The 13,009-nt window shown below is 52.2% G+C and overlaps 1 protein-coding gene across 12 annotated transcripts in view; it reads left to right on the top strand.

Annotated features, from left to right (window-relative positions):
• The window catches only part of ARHGEF2 (Rho/Rac guanine nucleotide exchange factor 2), a 47,559-nt gene extending 34,793 nt beyond the window's left edge, over positions 1-12,766 (top strand). For 10 of the 12 annotated variants that reach the window (XM_070497635.1, XM_070497636.1, XM_070497638.1 and 7 more), the window contains 19 exons: positions 62-125; positions 773-902; positions 1,124-1,233; positions 1,383-1,529; positions 2,031-2,281; positions 2,489-2,614; positions 3,002-3,119; positions 3,318-3,566; positions 5,220-5,296; positions 5,734-5,903; positions 7,180-7,247; positions 8,272-8,472; positions 8,867-8,986; positions 9,117-9,184; positions 9,314-9,349; positions 9,558-9,608; positions 9,801-10,244; positions 10,522-10,705; positions 11,596-12,766. In XM_070497635.1, coding sequence (XP_070353736.1) covers positions 62-125; positions 773-902; positions 1,124-1,233; positions 1,383-1,529; positions 2,031-2,281; positions 2,489-2,614; positions 3,002-3,119; positions 3,318-3,566; positions 5,220-5,296; positions 5,734-5,903; positions 7,180-7,247; positions 8,272-8,472; positions 8,867-8,986; positions 9,117-9,184; positions 9,314-9,349; positions 9,558-9,608; positions 9,801-10,244; positions 10,522-10,705; positions 11,596-11,669 — 2,688 coding nt within the window. In that variant the 3' untranslated portion in view covers positions 11,670-12,766. The remainder of the gene's footprint in view (positions 1-61; positions 126-772; positions 903-1,123; positions 1,234-1,382; positions 1,530-2,030; positions 2,282-2,488; positions 2,615-3,001; positions 3,120-3,317; positions 3,567-5,219; positions 5,297-5,733; positions 5,904-7,179; positions 7,248-8,271; positions 8,473-8,866; positions 8,987-9,116; positions 9,185-9,313; positions 9,350-9,557; positions 9,609-9,800; positions 10,245-10,521; positions 10,706-11,595) is intronic. The other 2 variants (XM_070497637.1, XM_070497643.1) reach the window with 1 other exon arrangement.
• Positions 12,767-13,009: the final 243 nt, after the last annotated feature.

Raw genomic sequence — 13,009 nt, 5'->3', positions numbered from 1 at the left:
TGGGGGCGACCCTTGTGTGACAGCTATTCTTGGTATCTCTTTCTTGCTCTCTGCCTCACAGCAACAGAAAGCTGCCCTGCTGAAGAACAACACTGCCTTGCAGTCTGTTTCACTTCGCAGTAAGAGTGAGTAGTGAGGGCGTGCAGAAGCCCCCTAGGACCCTCGACCCAGGCCTCTCAGCCCTTGGCTCTGCTGCCCCCCTGAGGTCATTCCTGGGCACAGCACTTTCTTCCCCTCACTTGGAAGCAGTGGGAGGGGCCATAAAGGATCTCCAGACTCCCGGGCTTAGGGGCAGGACAGGAGAATTCAAATGGGGATGAGGGCTTGGATGGCCAGTCATCTGAGCCTGGTCACATCCTGTATTACTATTATCGATTATTTACACCGTACTTGGGAGTGTTGGCGGCAGCTGTCAAGTATTAGTTCAGACAGCTTTGGTGTAACAGAAGGAGCATGGTACTTAGTAAAAAAGGCCAGATTCTGAGTCCCTGCTCAGCCACTAGCTGAGTCACCCCAGACAAATCTCTTAACCTTTCTGAGCTTCAGGTTGCTCAGAGGCTTATTGCGGGAAGAGAGGAGATAAGGAAAGCCCTTTGTAAACATTGAAAGTATTTCAGGATATAAGGTGGCATTGCTGTTATCACCTTTCTTTGACAAGAGGCTGCTAAGGGTGGGGTGGAAGAGGAGGCCTCACTTCTGGTTGAGAAGCCTGGCAGGCCTGAATCTTGGGACGCCACCAGTTTGATGTCTGCCTGCTCCATATCCCCCACAGCCACCACCCGGGAGCGGCCCAGCTCTGCCATCTATCCCTCCGACAGCTTCAGGCAGTCCCTGCTTGGCTCCCGCCGTGGCCGCTCCTCCTTGTCTTTAGCCAAGAGTGTTTCCACCACCAACATTGCTGGGTGAGCCTCTACTTGGGGAAGGGAGAGCTAGGTAGACAGAGAGTGTGGCAGTGGAGCCCGGGGGGGCTGAGAGGTCCTTCCCATCCCTGAGTTCAGAATTATAGACAGACAGGTAAGGAGAATTTGGGGTGACTGCCTCTCAGATCCTGGCCTCAGTTCCCCAGCCGGGAAGGGATCTGTTGCCTGAGTTGAGTGATGCAGCCAGCCTCCACTTCCCTCAGACACTTCAATGATGAGTCTCCCCTGGGGCTGCGCCGGATTCTGTCCCAGTCCACAGACTCCCTCAACATGCGGAACCGAACCCTGTCGGTGGAGTCCCTCATCGACGAAGGTGACCGTGCCTGGGCCTGGGGGACACCTGGGGCTGAGGGGCTGGCGGGAGCAGGCCTGCGAACGGTCCGGTGGGAAGGGATCTAGAGAAGGGCCCGGGACCTGGGGAAGAGGATTTGGCTTTGAGTTGTTTCCCCCATGGATGTCTAGGTGCAGAGGTCATCTACAACGAACTGATGAGTGACTTTGAGATGGATGAGAAGGACTTTGCAGCTGATTCCTGGAGCCTTGCTGTGGACAGCAGCTTCTTGCAGCAGCATAAAAAGGAAGTGATGAAGCAGCAGGATGTCATCTACGGTGAGCCAAGAAGACCACCTCTAGACTCCTGTTTCTTCACTAGATCCTGTGTTCTGTGCCCCTCTGCCAGCCCTCACTGCTCAAGACGCTTTCCTTCTTATCCCCCTGACCTCCAGGACCCTGCCTGGCGTCCCACAATTTGCTACTGGGTCCCCCACCTTTTGGGACTGTTGGTCTCCAAGGCCCTATCTTTATCCCTTTCTTCAAGTCAATTCGTAGTCTTTACTCTCTGCCTGTGCCATGCCCAACACTGGGCTGGGGACAGTGGGAAACCTGGACATGTAGAAGACATGTGGTTCTTGCCCTAAAACCGCTTACAGCTTGAGATGGCAAGGCATAAAGATAAAAAATGATTAGAAAGTGATCTAAGAGCATAAGAATGCAGAATGTTAACCTGGAAGGGACCTTGAAAACCTCAAATGAGCTCTGAGGTCTCCAGCCTAGGCCCCAACAATTGTGGCCAAGCCAGGGTGGAGGCCGAATGTCCCGTTGTCCCCACAGAGCTAATCCAGACGGAACTGCACCACGTGCGGACACTGAAGATCATGACCCGCCTCTTCCGCACGGGGATGCTGGAAGAGCTACAGCTGGAGCCTGCAGTGGTCCAGGGCCTGTTCCCCTGCGTGGACGAGCTCAGTGACATCCATACACGATTCCTCAGCCAACTGTTAGAACGCCGACGCCAGGCCCTGTGCCCTGGCAGCACCCGGAACTTTGTCATCGATCGTTTGGGTGACCTGCTCATCAGCCAGGTGTGAAAAGGCAGGATTCATGGGCAACATTCATGGAAGGAGGTGTGACTGGAGTGGGCATTTCTTGCCTCCAAACTCTAGGGGGTGGAGCCAGGGAGGGCTGGAGAGGCAGGAAGCCAGCCTGTTTGGCGGGATGCCGGAGGGTGTCTAGGGCATAAGGTATGTCTAAGGGATGTGCTGACCCAGCCTTGCTCCCTCGACTTCTAGTTCTCAGGTCCCAGCGCAGAGCAGATGCGTAAGACCTACTCGGAGTTCTGTAGCCGCCACACCAAGGCCTTAAAGCTCTATAAGGAGTTATATGCCCGAGACAAACGCTTCCAGCAGTTCATCCGGGTGAGCAAACCTGTCCAGGGCCCACACTCAGAGCCTCCTCTAGGGGCCCAATCCCAGCCTTCCCCACTCACGGGGGAGCACGTGTGTGCTGCCCCCACACGGAGGTCAGGTGTTCACCACCCCTCATGGACCCGTCCTCTCGCGGATCCTGTCAACCGTAACCCCTCATAGTGGGAGAACAAGTGCTTTTTGCTGCCTTGTCTGGTTGGTCCTTACAATAAGCCTGTGGCCTTATCCCCATTTTCCAGATGCAGTCACCTAAGCCAGCGTGAGGTAAATGGCCAAGTTAGGGCCAGCACCAGAGCTTAGGCTCCAAGTCCAGCGTTCTTTCTGTTGCCCTCCCCTCTGGCCGCACTCTAGCCCTGAGCCCTGCCTCTACCCTTGTAGAAAGTGACCCGCTCGGCTGTGCTGAAGCGGCATGGGGTCCAGGAGTGCATCCTACTGGTGACTCAGCGCATCACCAAGTACCCGGTGCTCATCAACCGGATCTTGCAGCATTCCCACGGTGAGAGGGAGGGAGGGCCCCAGGAGCAGGGTGGGGAGGGGGCTGTCTGGGGTGAGAAAAGGCTCAAGATAACCAAGGGAAGGTATGGGGGCACACGTGGAACCCAGGACAGCCTCCGAAGGTGGGATGGAGACACGGTGGGAATTGGGGCTGGAGGGCAGCTGGCTCACCCGTCCTTCATGCCAACCCTGGCACCAGGGATGGAGGAGGAACGCCAGGACCTGACGACAGCACTGGGGCTAATGAAGGAGTTGCTATCCAATGTGGACCAGGATGTGCATGAGCTGGAGAAAGGTGCCCGCCTGCAGGAGATCTACAACCGCATGGACCCTCGGGCCCAGACCCCAGTGCCTGGCAAGGGCCCTTTTGGCCGAGAGGAGCTTCTGCGGCGCAAGCTGATCCATGATGGTTGCCTGCTCTGGAAGACGGCAACTGGGCGCTTCAAAGGTCAGTGGTCAGCTTGGCAGGCCGGGCAAGAGTCCGCTGTCAGATATAGAGAGGGAGAAGCATCCAGCCCTTAGGACCTCTTTTTATGCAGCCCTACACCCAGGGTGAGACCCAGTGGGAGGAAAGAATGTGGTCTCTGTTGCAGCTAAAGTCTGAATCTGGATTTAACTTCATGGACCATACAAGGACTTCCTTATTAGTATTTATTCATTTCTTTGGTCCTTGTGTGCCTGGAGAACTACCAGTTTTGATGAGGAGGACAGAGAAACTCCAGGATTGGAGGACAAGATCAGGGTAGTTGGTTCCTCCAGCTGGAATCCCACCTGCCAGGACCGGGACTGGGGAATGGGCAGGAGCTTTGGGGAGACAGCTGGGAAAGGCCCACAGGAGGGGCCTGAGCCCAGGGAAGGATGGGCAGGGTGGAGAGGAGCGAAAAGAGCAGAGAGGGCATGCGAGCGTCAGGGGCACAATTCCCACTCCCTTTCCCAGGTTGCACTGGACAAGTCTTCCCTACCTAAATCAAGGCAAGAGAGTAGCAGGCCTTGGCTTTGTGGGTGAAGAATGAGGGACAAAAGTCAACTGTGCTATCTGAGGCCAGAGCCTGCCCAGAGCCTCTGTCCCATGTCATGAAACCCCCACTCCACGTACTTGGGTACCTCAGTCTCCACCAGCCACTTTCCTTCATCCCTTTCTCTTCTTCCCATCCCTCCCACGCAGAAGCTAAAAATGTAAACCATGGGGGGTTAAAAATAGCAAGGCTGGAGAGCTTTATTTCTGAAGCATTTAGCAAAAGCCCTCCCCTTCTGAGTGCCCACAGTTTAGTAAAATTTCCAAGGGCAAAGGGTGACTGTGTTTTCTTGACTGTGACATCTGAGTTTTATGGACTCGACTTTTGTTTCCCCCCTCAGTCTTAAAGTGCTGGACCTCATAGGATCTGAAAGCCTGGAAGGTGGGGCAGAGAAGGAAAAGGAAGGAGGGGCCTGCTGGGGTTGGAGGAGATGGGTGTGTTCAACTGGGGAGAGATGGATGAGGAACCCAACTTTCGCCCTCCCTACCCAGCACGAAATGAGAAGTGGAAATATGCTGGGGCAGGGGAATTTAGGTCAGATGTCCACAAAAGTCTTGTGTTAGTTTGTTGTTAGATATGGAACTGAAAGGCTGAAAAAAGGTGGCCCCTCCTACTCTGGAAATCCTTTTTACCCTCACAAAAATCTGGGATCCTTTCACCCAGAAAAATACACATGTGTTGTATTAATATGTTAAATTGCCTATGCAACTTCAGAGGGTTTACAGAGCCCCTGAAGCCAGCAGTGGATATCACGGGGATCTGCAGACCCCGCGTTAAACCTGCATCCGTTGGCTGAAGAGGGTTTTCTTCAAAGGCGATGGGTGATCCCTTATGGTCTCCTCCAGCCCATGAAGCTGTTTCATCTGATAGCACATGTGCTTTTTTTCCTCTCATTTCTGAGCTGTAAGACTGGGGACATGGGAGGTCTGCAAAGGTGGAGGAAGCAACCAGAGGGAAGAGAGGCCAGGAAGAGGGGGCGTCGGGAGCACTAAGCTGTCAGGGTAGGCCTGGTCCTTGGGAAAGAGGGGAATAGCTGCTCGGACCCTCTAATGCTGACTGTTCTCCGGCCCTTCTCCCCCTGCCAGATGTGCTGATGCTGCTGATGACAGATGTGCTGGTGTTTCTCCAGGAAAAGGACCAGAAGTACATCTTCCCTACCCTGGTGAGACCCTCTTCCTCTTCCTTTCTCAGAACAGACAAGTGTTGCAGGCCTTTCTTGCTTTCCTACCTAAGCCCGAAAAAACCCTGGAATCCTCCACAGAGTCAAACAGCTGTTACTGTAACCGTTACTATAACGCGATAAGGAGAAATAAGAATAGCTGACAGGTGTTGTTACCGTGTTGTGTGGGCACTGTTACACCTGTGAGCAAGGCCCATTATTATCCTCTTGTAGATAAGGAAAGGAAAGCTTAAAGTTAATTAAATTGTCAAGGGTCACATACATTTCTGAGTCCTCTCTGGCTGCCACCAGAGCCTGGGCTCTTCACTGGTATTGTGGGCTGACTCTTCAATCTTTTGAGTATTCTAGAAGGACTGAAGACCCAAGTATCCAAGGGTCAGGATTCCCAGGCTTAATCCTCCTTCTCCCCTGACTGGCAGGACAAGCCCTCAGTGGTACCGCTGCAGAATCTAATCGTTCGGGACATCGCCAACCAGGAGAAAGGGATGTTTCTGATCAGCTCGGGGCCCCCTGAGATGTATGAGGTCCACACGGCATCCCGAGATGACCGGAGCACCTGGATTCGCGTCATTCAGCAGAGCGTGCGAGTGTGAGTGTGTATATGGCCTCAGGGCACCTGCAGTTTAGGGCCCCGGGCCCGGGCACTTCGGCAAACAGAACCCAGGGTTCAGAGGTGGAGGCAGAGGCTGGGGGAGAGAGAAGATGGCACAAGGCAGGAAAGGTCATCTGTGTCCTCATTCCTGTAAAGTCGTATTTTATGCGATGACAACTCTGACCACCTTTCAAATGCAGCATGAGCTAACAAGCAAAGGAATTCTGTCGCATGGTGGCCTACCTGCCAGCCACCAGTACCGTTTCAGCTGCATTAACATCTCAGTTCATAGGCACTGGGCTGCTACTTGGATTGTATTGTGTTTTGCCTTCATCTTCTAAAAATGAATGAAAAAGAGGATAATGAAAGCATTGATACTGGAAATAAGAGGTGCAAGTCTCAGACAACCTCCATACAATAGAGGCAAGAAGGAAACTGTTCAGTTGCTAAAGCAGCAAATCCTTGGCTTCTGTTGGACACACATTAGGTCTGAGGCAGTCAACTGTGTATCTGCTGTGGTGAAAAAGTCAAGTAAATGCGTGCGTGTAAAATGTTGAAAACGGATTCCTGAAGATTATGCCTAAAGATAAACTCAATTAGGATGTTTATGATATTTTTTAGCTTTCAAGGAATGGATTCTTCTGCACTTTATAATATGTAAAGCTACTTTTTTTTTTTTACTTCTGCAATTTAGACTTTCGAATCAATTTTTCAGAAATGCATACAAAAGTATGAAATTGCCTTTTCTAGGAAAACAATACAAAATATCTGTCCCATTCACGGTAGATCCATGAGTGGCCTCTTTATTAATAGTATAATATTTGTAATTGTGAAATCATAATTAATATTATTCTTTGTAATTGATTTATTGAGCTTCTGCCGTGTTCAAAGCACTGTTACATTATTTCCTCTAATACTAACCAAAACCCTGTGAGGAAGATGTTATCCCCATTTTTCAGATGAGGAAGTAGATTAGCACCTGGTAAACGGGGGAGCCAGGATTTGAGCCCAGTTTGCTTGATGCCAAAACTGTAGTTGTCCCTCTGCACTGTGCTGCCTCTGCAGTGACCTCTGGAGAAGTTTATCCTTCCCAGTAAACACAGATGATGGGTGCTAAGAAAAGAGAGGGTCAGGAGCAGATGAAGCCAGGGCACGCGGCCGGTGAGCCCCTACCAGGGAAGCGAACAGCGTGTTTGGGAAGGAGGGAAAACTGATTCCTGGTCTGTAACCCAGCTTCCTCCCCCCAACCCCACCCGACCTGTTCTCCCTCCAGATGCCCATCCAGGGATGACTTCCCCCTGATTGAGACGGAGGATGAGGCTTACCTGCGGCGAATCAAGAGTAAGTCCGCCCAGAGAGCTTGTTAAATAATGTATGATACATCCACAATGGAATACCATGGAATTATTTAAAAAAGTGAGGTGGCTCTATGAGCGCTGATATAGATCCATAACTAAAATATACTAAGCGAAAGAGTGAAGTTTAAAACAAGGGTAAGGTGTATGCCACCACTCGTGTCAAAATAATGGAGATAGCTGTATGTCATATGTATTTTGTGTGTGTGTGTGTGTGTAATATCTCTAGCAAGATAAGCTATTATTACTGTGGCTGCCTCTGGGAAGGTGAACTAGGAAGACCAGGATTGAGACAGGATTGATTACTTTTTTACTCTTAAGGCTTTATATTACTTAGGCTGTGATCTAACTGCTCTACCAAAAGACCAATGAAAGTCAGTTGCTTAAATGAGGCAGAGGATTATTTCTCTCCACGTAACAGTCCAGAAGTGGGAAGCGTGGGGTAGCCGTGCAGCTCTGCCATCTTCAATAGGAAAATCCCCCCTCTCGATGTCCAAAGTGGCTACTCCAGCTCCTGCTGTTACATCTGTACCCCAGCTGGCAGGGAGGAGTAAAGGAACAAGGAGAATTTATACCCGTTTCTTTTAAGGGCGGATCTGGAAGACACTCACATCCATTGGCCAGAATTTAGTCATGTGGCAATGTCTAGCTGCAAGTCAGTCTGGGAACTGTAGTCTAACTGGGCAGCCACATGCCCAGATGAAACTTGTGTGCATCCTCTAAAAAAGCCCTTGTACTTCCTTCTCTAAAGGAAGATGGGGAAAATGAAAACTGGTGAACAACCTACAGTCCCTGCCACAAATTGTTTACGTTGGTTTTTAAAACCAAAGTGCATGTGTTACTTTTCCCCCAAAAAAGATTTCTTCTTTTTCGTAAATGCCAAAAACCCAAAATTAAGTCCTGTCACTCTGCCCAGCTCTGGACCTTAACCCCTGGGGCTGCCCCTCTGCTCCTGCCTCTTCTGGGTGCCCCTAGGCCCTCCCGTGTGCTCACCTGTTCCTTACCCACAGTGGAGCTGCAGCAGAAAGACCGGGCACTGGTGGAGCTGCTGCAAGAGAAGGTCGGGCTGTTCGCCGAGATGACCCATTTCCAGGTGGAAGAGGATGGCGGCAGTGGGATGCCCCTGCCCACCCTGCCCAGGGGCCTTTTCCGCTCTGAGTCCCTTGAGTCCCCTCGTGGCGAGCGGCTGCTGCAGGATGCCATCCGTGAGGGTGAGGGAGCTCCTAGGGAAGAGTCCAGGCTCATCCACTCACCATCACAGAATATGACCACACGGCTAGACAGACAAGGGGGAGGTCGAGTCCATAATCCACAAACTCCCCTGAGCGCCTGTTTGCTGCCAGGTGCTGGGAAGGCAGGGGCAGAGGCGTGGTCCTTGCTCCTGTTTGGCACCTCTCATTAGCATCTACTTGTGCGGGCCCTTAGGCACCATTAATGACCTTTGTTTTGCCTGGTCTGTGGGTATGAGTGAGACCTCACTGCCTGTGCAGGGGGAATTTCCCTAAATGCCTCAATATTCCATGTATATTGGTGAACGGCATCCCCTCCCATTCCCCACAGGGTTCTCTCTTGCTCCTGTCCTCATCTCTTCCTCTTTCCTTTCAGTGGAGAGCTTGAAGGACCTGCTGGTGGGGCCTGGAGTAGAGCTGCTCTCAACATCCCGAGAACCAGCCCTGCCAACGGATCCAGACAGCGGCGGTAACACGAGTCCTGGGGTCACTGCCAGTGAGTGCCAGGGCAGGGGACCAAGGTAGTGGGTGGGCAGGATTAAAGGGAATGGGGTAGTACCAGGGACCGAGTGGTGTCAGGGCCCTGGGGAAGTGAGCCCAGCCCGTCCTTTTCCCCTTCTCAACAGATGGTGAGGCCAGAACCTTCAATGGCTCGATTGAGCTCTGCAGAGCTGACTCAGACTCCAGCCAGAAGGTGGGTCCTCAGAAGGTGTCAGGACTTGGCTAGAGGGTGGGAAAGGGGCAGCTGGCCTATAGATCCTTGACACAGAGCTATCAGGGACTTGTGTGCTTGCTGACTCCCCATCCTTGCCCATTTCTGCAGGATCGAAATGGAAATCAGCTGAGATCGCCCCAGGAGGTGAGATGGGAATTTGATGGTATAGGAAACTGAAGGGAGGATTTCTCAGTCTGAGAAATTGGAGTCCAATTTGGAGTGGTGTGGGGGAAAGTCTACACTTCAAAGTATCTGGAATCTTATTGTCCCCACACCCACCTTTACTCAACTTCTGGGCAGTTCTCCCATCCTGAAGCTTGGGCCCTGTTCCCACCCTCTTCTCTGTCCTCAGGAAGCGTTGCAGCGATTGGTCAATCTCTATGGACTTCTACATGGCCTACAGGTCAGTGGGGCAAGGGGAGGAGCCAGACCAAAGCTGCCCGTTTTGGTGGGGCAGAGTCATCCTAACAGGCCTTTCTAAGCCTTCCTCCAATTTGAGCTCTCCAGGAATCATGACCTAGGCGCTGGGGAGGGAGGGGAAGGGGGAGAAGAAACGGGGTTCTGATACACCCGTCTGTCCCCATGCCACCCCCAGGCGGCTGTGGCCCAGCAGGACACTTTGATGGAAGCTCGGTTCCCTGAGGGCCCTGAGCGGCGGGAGAAGCTGTCTCGAGCCAACTCTCGGGATGGGGATGCTGGCAGAGCCGGGGTTGCCCCCGGGGCTCCTGAAAAGCAGGCCACGGAACTGGCATTACTGCAGCGGCAACACACGCTGCTGCAGGAGGAGCTGCGGCGCTGCCGGCGGCTAGGCGAAGAGCGGGCCACCGAGGCCGGCAGCCTGGAAGCCCGGCTCCGGGAAAGCGAGCAGGCCCGGGCTCTGCTGGAGCGGGAGGCCGAGGAGGCTCGCAGGCAGCTGGCCGCCTTGGGCCAGACTGAACCGCTCCCAGCCGAGGCCCCCTGGGCCCGCAGGCCTCTGGACCCTCGGCGTCGGAGCCTCCCTGCCGGCGATGCCCTGTACTTGAGTTTCACCCCCCCACAGGTAAGGAGGCTTGGAGGAGTGAGCTGACCTGGGGTGGACATAAGGGTCCATGAGAGAACCTGAAAGGAATGGGGGATTTGAGCTGAAATGAAATCAGGCAACAGACTTGAAGGATATTATGATGCTGGTTGGAGAACTGAAAAATTTGGATGGGTACAGAAAGAAATCAGTCAGTGGTGGCTCTACTGGGAGAGTCGCGTCTTGGGGCCCAGCAGGGCCTGCAGTCTTCACACTGCTCATTCCCTGGCCTGCTGCTTTTCCTGCCTGCTGTCCACAGCCCAGCCGAGGCCACGATCGCCTGGATTTGCCTGTGACTATTCGCTCTGTCCATCGACCATTTGAGGATCGAGAGAGACAGGAGCTGGGCAGCCCCGAGGAGCGGCTGCAAGATAGCAGTGACCCTGACACTGGCAGCGAGGAGGAAGGTGGTGGCCGTCTGTCTCCGCCCCATAGTCCACGAGGTGAGACCCAGGCAGAGACATGGAATAGAAGTGGGGTACAACCTGGGTAGAGACCCTTGGGTTTCCAAATGGAGTCTGTATCCTGGAACACAGGAACATTGAGGACGGTCCCTAAAATCCGAGTTCTACAGTAACCCTTGGGAGGGACGCACGGACTTCCCATTTTGTCCGATGGTGAATGAGTGGTAGAACTCGAGGAAGCAGAGAACGTAGGGTCCTTTCCTCTTCCAAAAAGCCAGTGATTCCCAACCTTTTCAAGTAGAAATAGATTTTTTTTCCCTTAAGATTGGCACCTGAGCTAACATCTGTTTCCAATCTTTTTTTTTTTTTTTCCTTCTTCTCCCCAAAGCCCTCCAGTACATAGTTGTATATTCTAGTTGTGAGTGCCTCTGGTTGTGCTATGTGGGACACCGCCTCAGCATGGCCTGATGAGAGGTGCTAGGTCCACGCCCAGGATCCAAACCAGTGAAACCCTGGGCCGTCAAAGCAGAGTGCACAGACTCGGCCACGGGGCCAGCCCTAGAAATAGATTTTTAAAGTAAAACAATTTCAAAGATCTCTAAGTTCTTAGAGTTGGTTCAGGAAATGCAAAACAACTAAAAGCTACTGTGACTTCATATAATAATCTTAATACATTTTGTATTTTATTAACCAAATTGTATCTTTGTATACTTACAAAGTGTAAAAGGACCTAGGTGTGGCTAGGTGTGGCCTTGTTGACAGAGGTTTTTCTCTCACCCACGGGCTCACTGATCTCTGCCACTGACACCTCTGCCGTCCCTTGCAGCCTTCAGAGCTCTTCAGTACGCAGATGGGTAGGCATTAGTGTAGGGGGGCAGTTGCTCCCAGGAGCCTCTACTCACTCACTAACTTTGCCCTTCCCCCTTCAGACTTCACCCGAATGCAGGACATCCCGGAAGAGACTGAGAGCCGCGACGGGGAGCCTGTGGCTTCAGAGAGCTAAGGGGGCCCCTCCCCCCTGCCCTGTGCCCCCCTGAAGAACATTACTGAGGGAGGAAAATCTTGGGGACTCCAATCTGCCAATGACAAGGGAACATTTGAAAGAACTGCTGATTGTCCTTGCCAGCTCTTGGGATCCTTGGATACCTGGGGCCATTTAGGAAGCTGGGCGAATTAGGCCATAGTGCCCCCTGGTGGCATCCAGAAGCTACACCACAGATGCCAATCTTTCATGCCTTCTTCCCTCTACTTTAGGAAAATTTATTTATTTATTGTTTATTAGTTATGGAGGGCGAGAGGAGATTTAGAGGACCAGGGACATGGGAACCAAGCCATAGGGATCAGGGGGCCTTGTCCTTTAACACTACTGGGGTTTATTCAGGCTTAGCCGTGCAACTGCAGGGTTCTAGCCCTGACACCCCTCCCCAGCAACAACCATCTTTGAGGAGAGGCTGCAGCCACAGGAGCCTATTGCCCTTCCAGAAGGGCTGTGGGAAGGGCCATGTCCCTCTCCCACTTCCCTCAGCCTCTTCCTGCTGTTCTCTCTTCTCTCCATCCTCCATGGAAACCCCAGGGAGATAACCTGGCTTCCTAGAGCTGATGGAATAGAGGTTGAGGTGGCCATAATAGTTTGTTGCTGGGGGAGGGAAAAAAACCCACAGGGACCAGAATGTTCTTTTGTTGTTGTTATTTTCTTTTTTGTACCAAAGCCAACTGCACGTGTTTTATATTTTTAAGAGAAGATTGTAGGCAGTTAGAAATCACAGCCTTCTATCTCCACATCTCTGAAGAACTTGAGGGATGGGGGAACAACGGCTTCTCTCCTCATCTATAGTAATGGGGGATCTCTTCTGACCTCTTCCCCAGCCATTTGGAAAAAAAGTTCTAGGGAGAGTCGGGAAATCTCCACAAATCCTGACCTCATCCCCCACCTCAGCAACCATGACCTGAAACCTCAGTGTGAATTTTGGGGATTTTTCAATGGACCCCCCAGTGCCCACCAGCACCAGCCGTTTTTCTGCCAATTTGATTGTAAAAAAAAAAAAAAAAAGGAAGGGAAAAAACACAAAGCAGGGAAAATTAAAGACCTGGAACCTGGAACCCCATGATGTGCTGTCTCTTAATGTCTGCTGGTTCCGAGGGTGCTGGTAATGAGGAAAGCCGGGCAGTGACCCGTGTCCCTCCAGAAGAGGTCTTTGCCTCTCACAGGAACGACAGACTGCCTCATTGAAGATGGGGCACTAGCCACAGAACCTGCTGCAGGCCTTTTTTGTTGTTGTCGTCGATGTTCACGAATACAAGGATGAGAATGAAGGGGCGCTGAGCTGGTTCCAGTGGCTGCTG

The sequence above is a fragment of the Equus asinus genome, chromosome 25, assembly GCF_041296235.1.
Source record: "Equus asinus isolate D_3611 breed Donkey chromosome 25, EquAss-T2T_v2, whole genome shotgun sequence".
NCBI lineage: Eukaryota > Metazoa > Chordata > Mammalia > Perissodactyla > Equidae > Equus > Equus asinus.
This window is presented reverse-complemented; position numbering and strand designations above follow the sequence as displayed.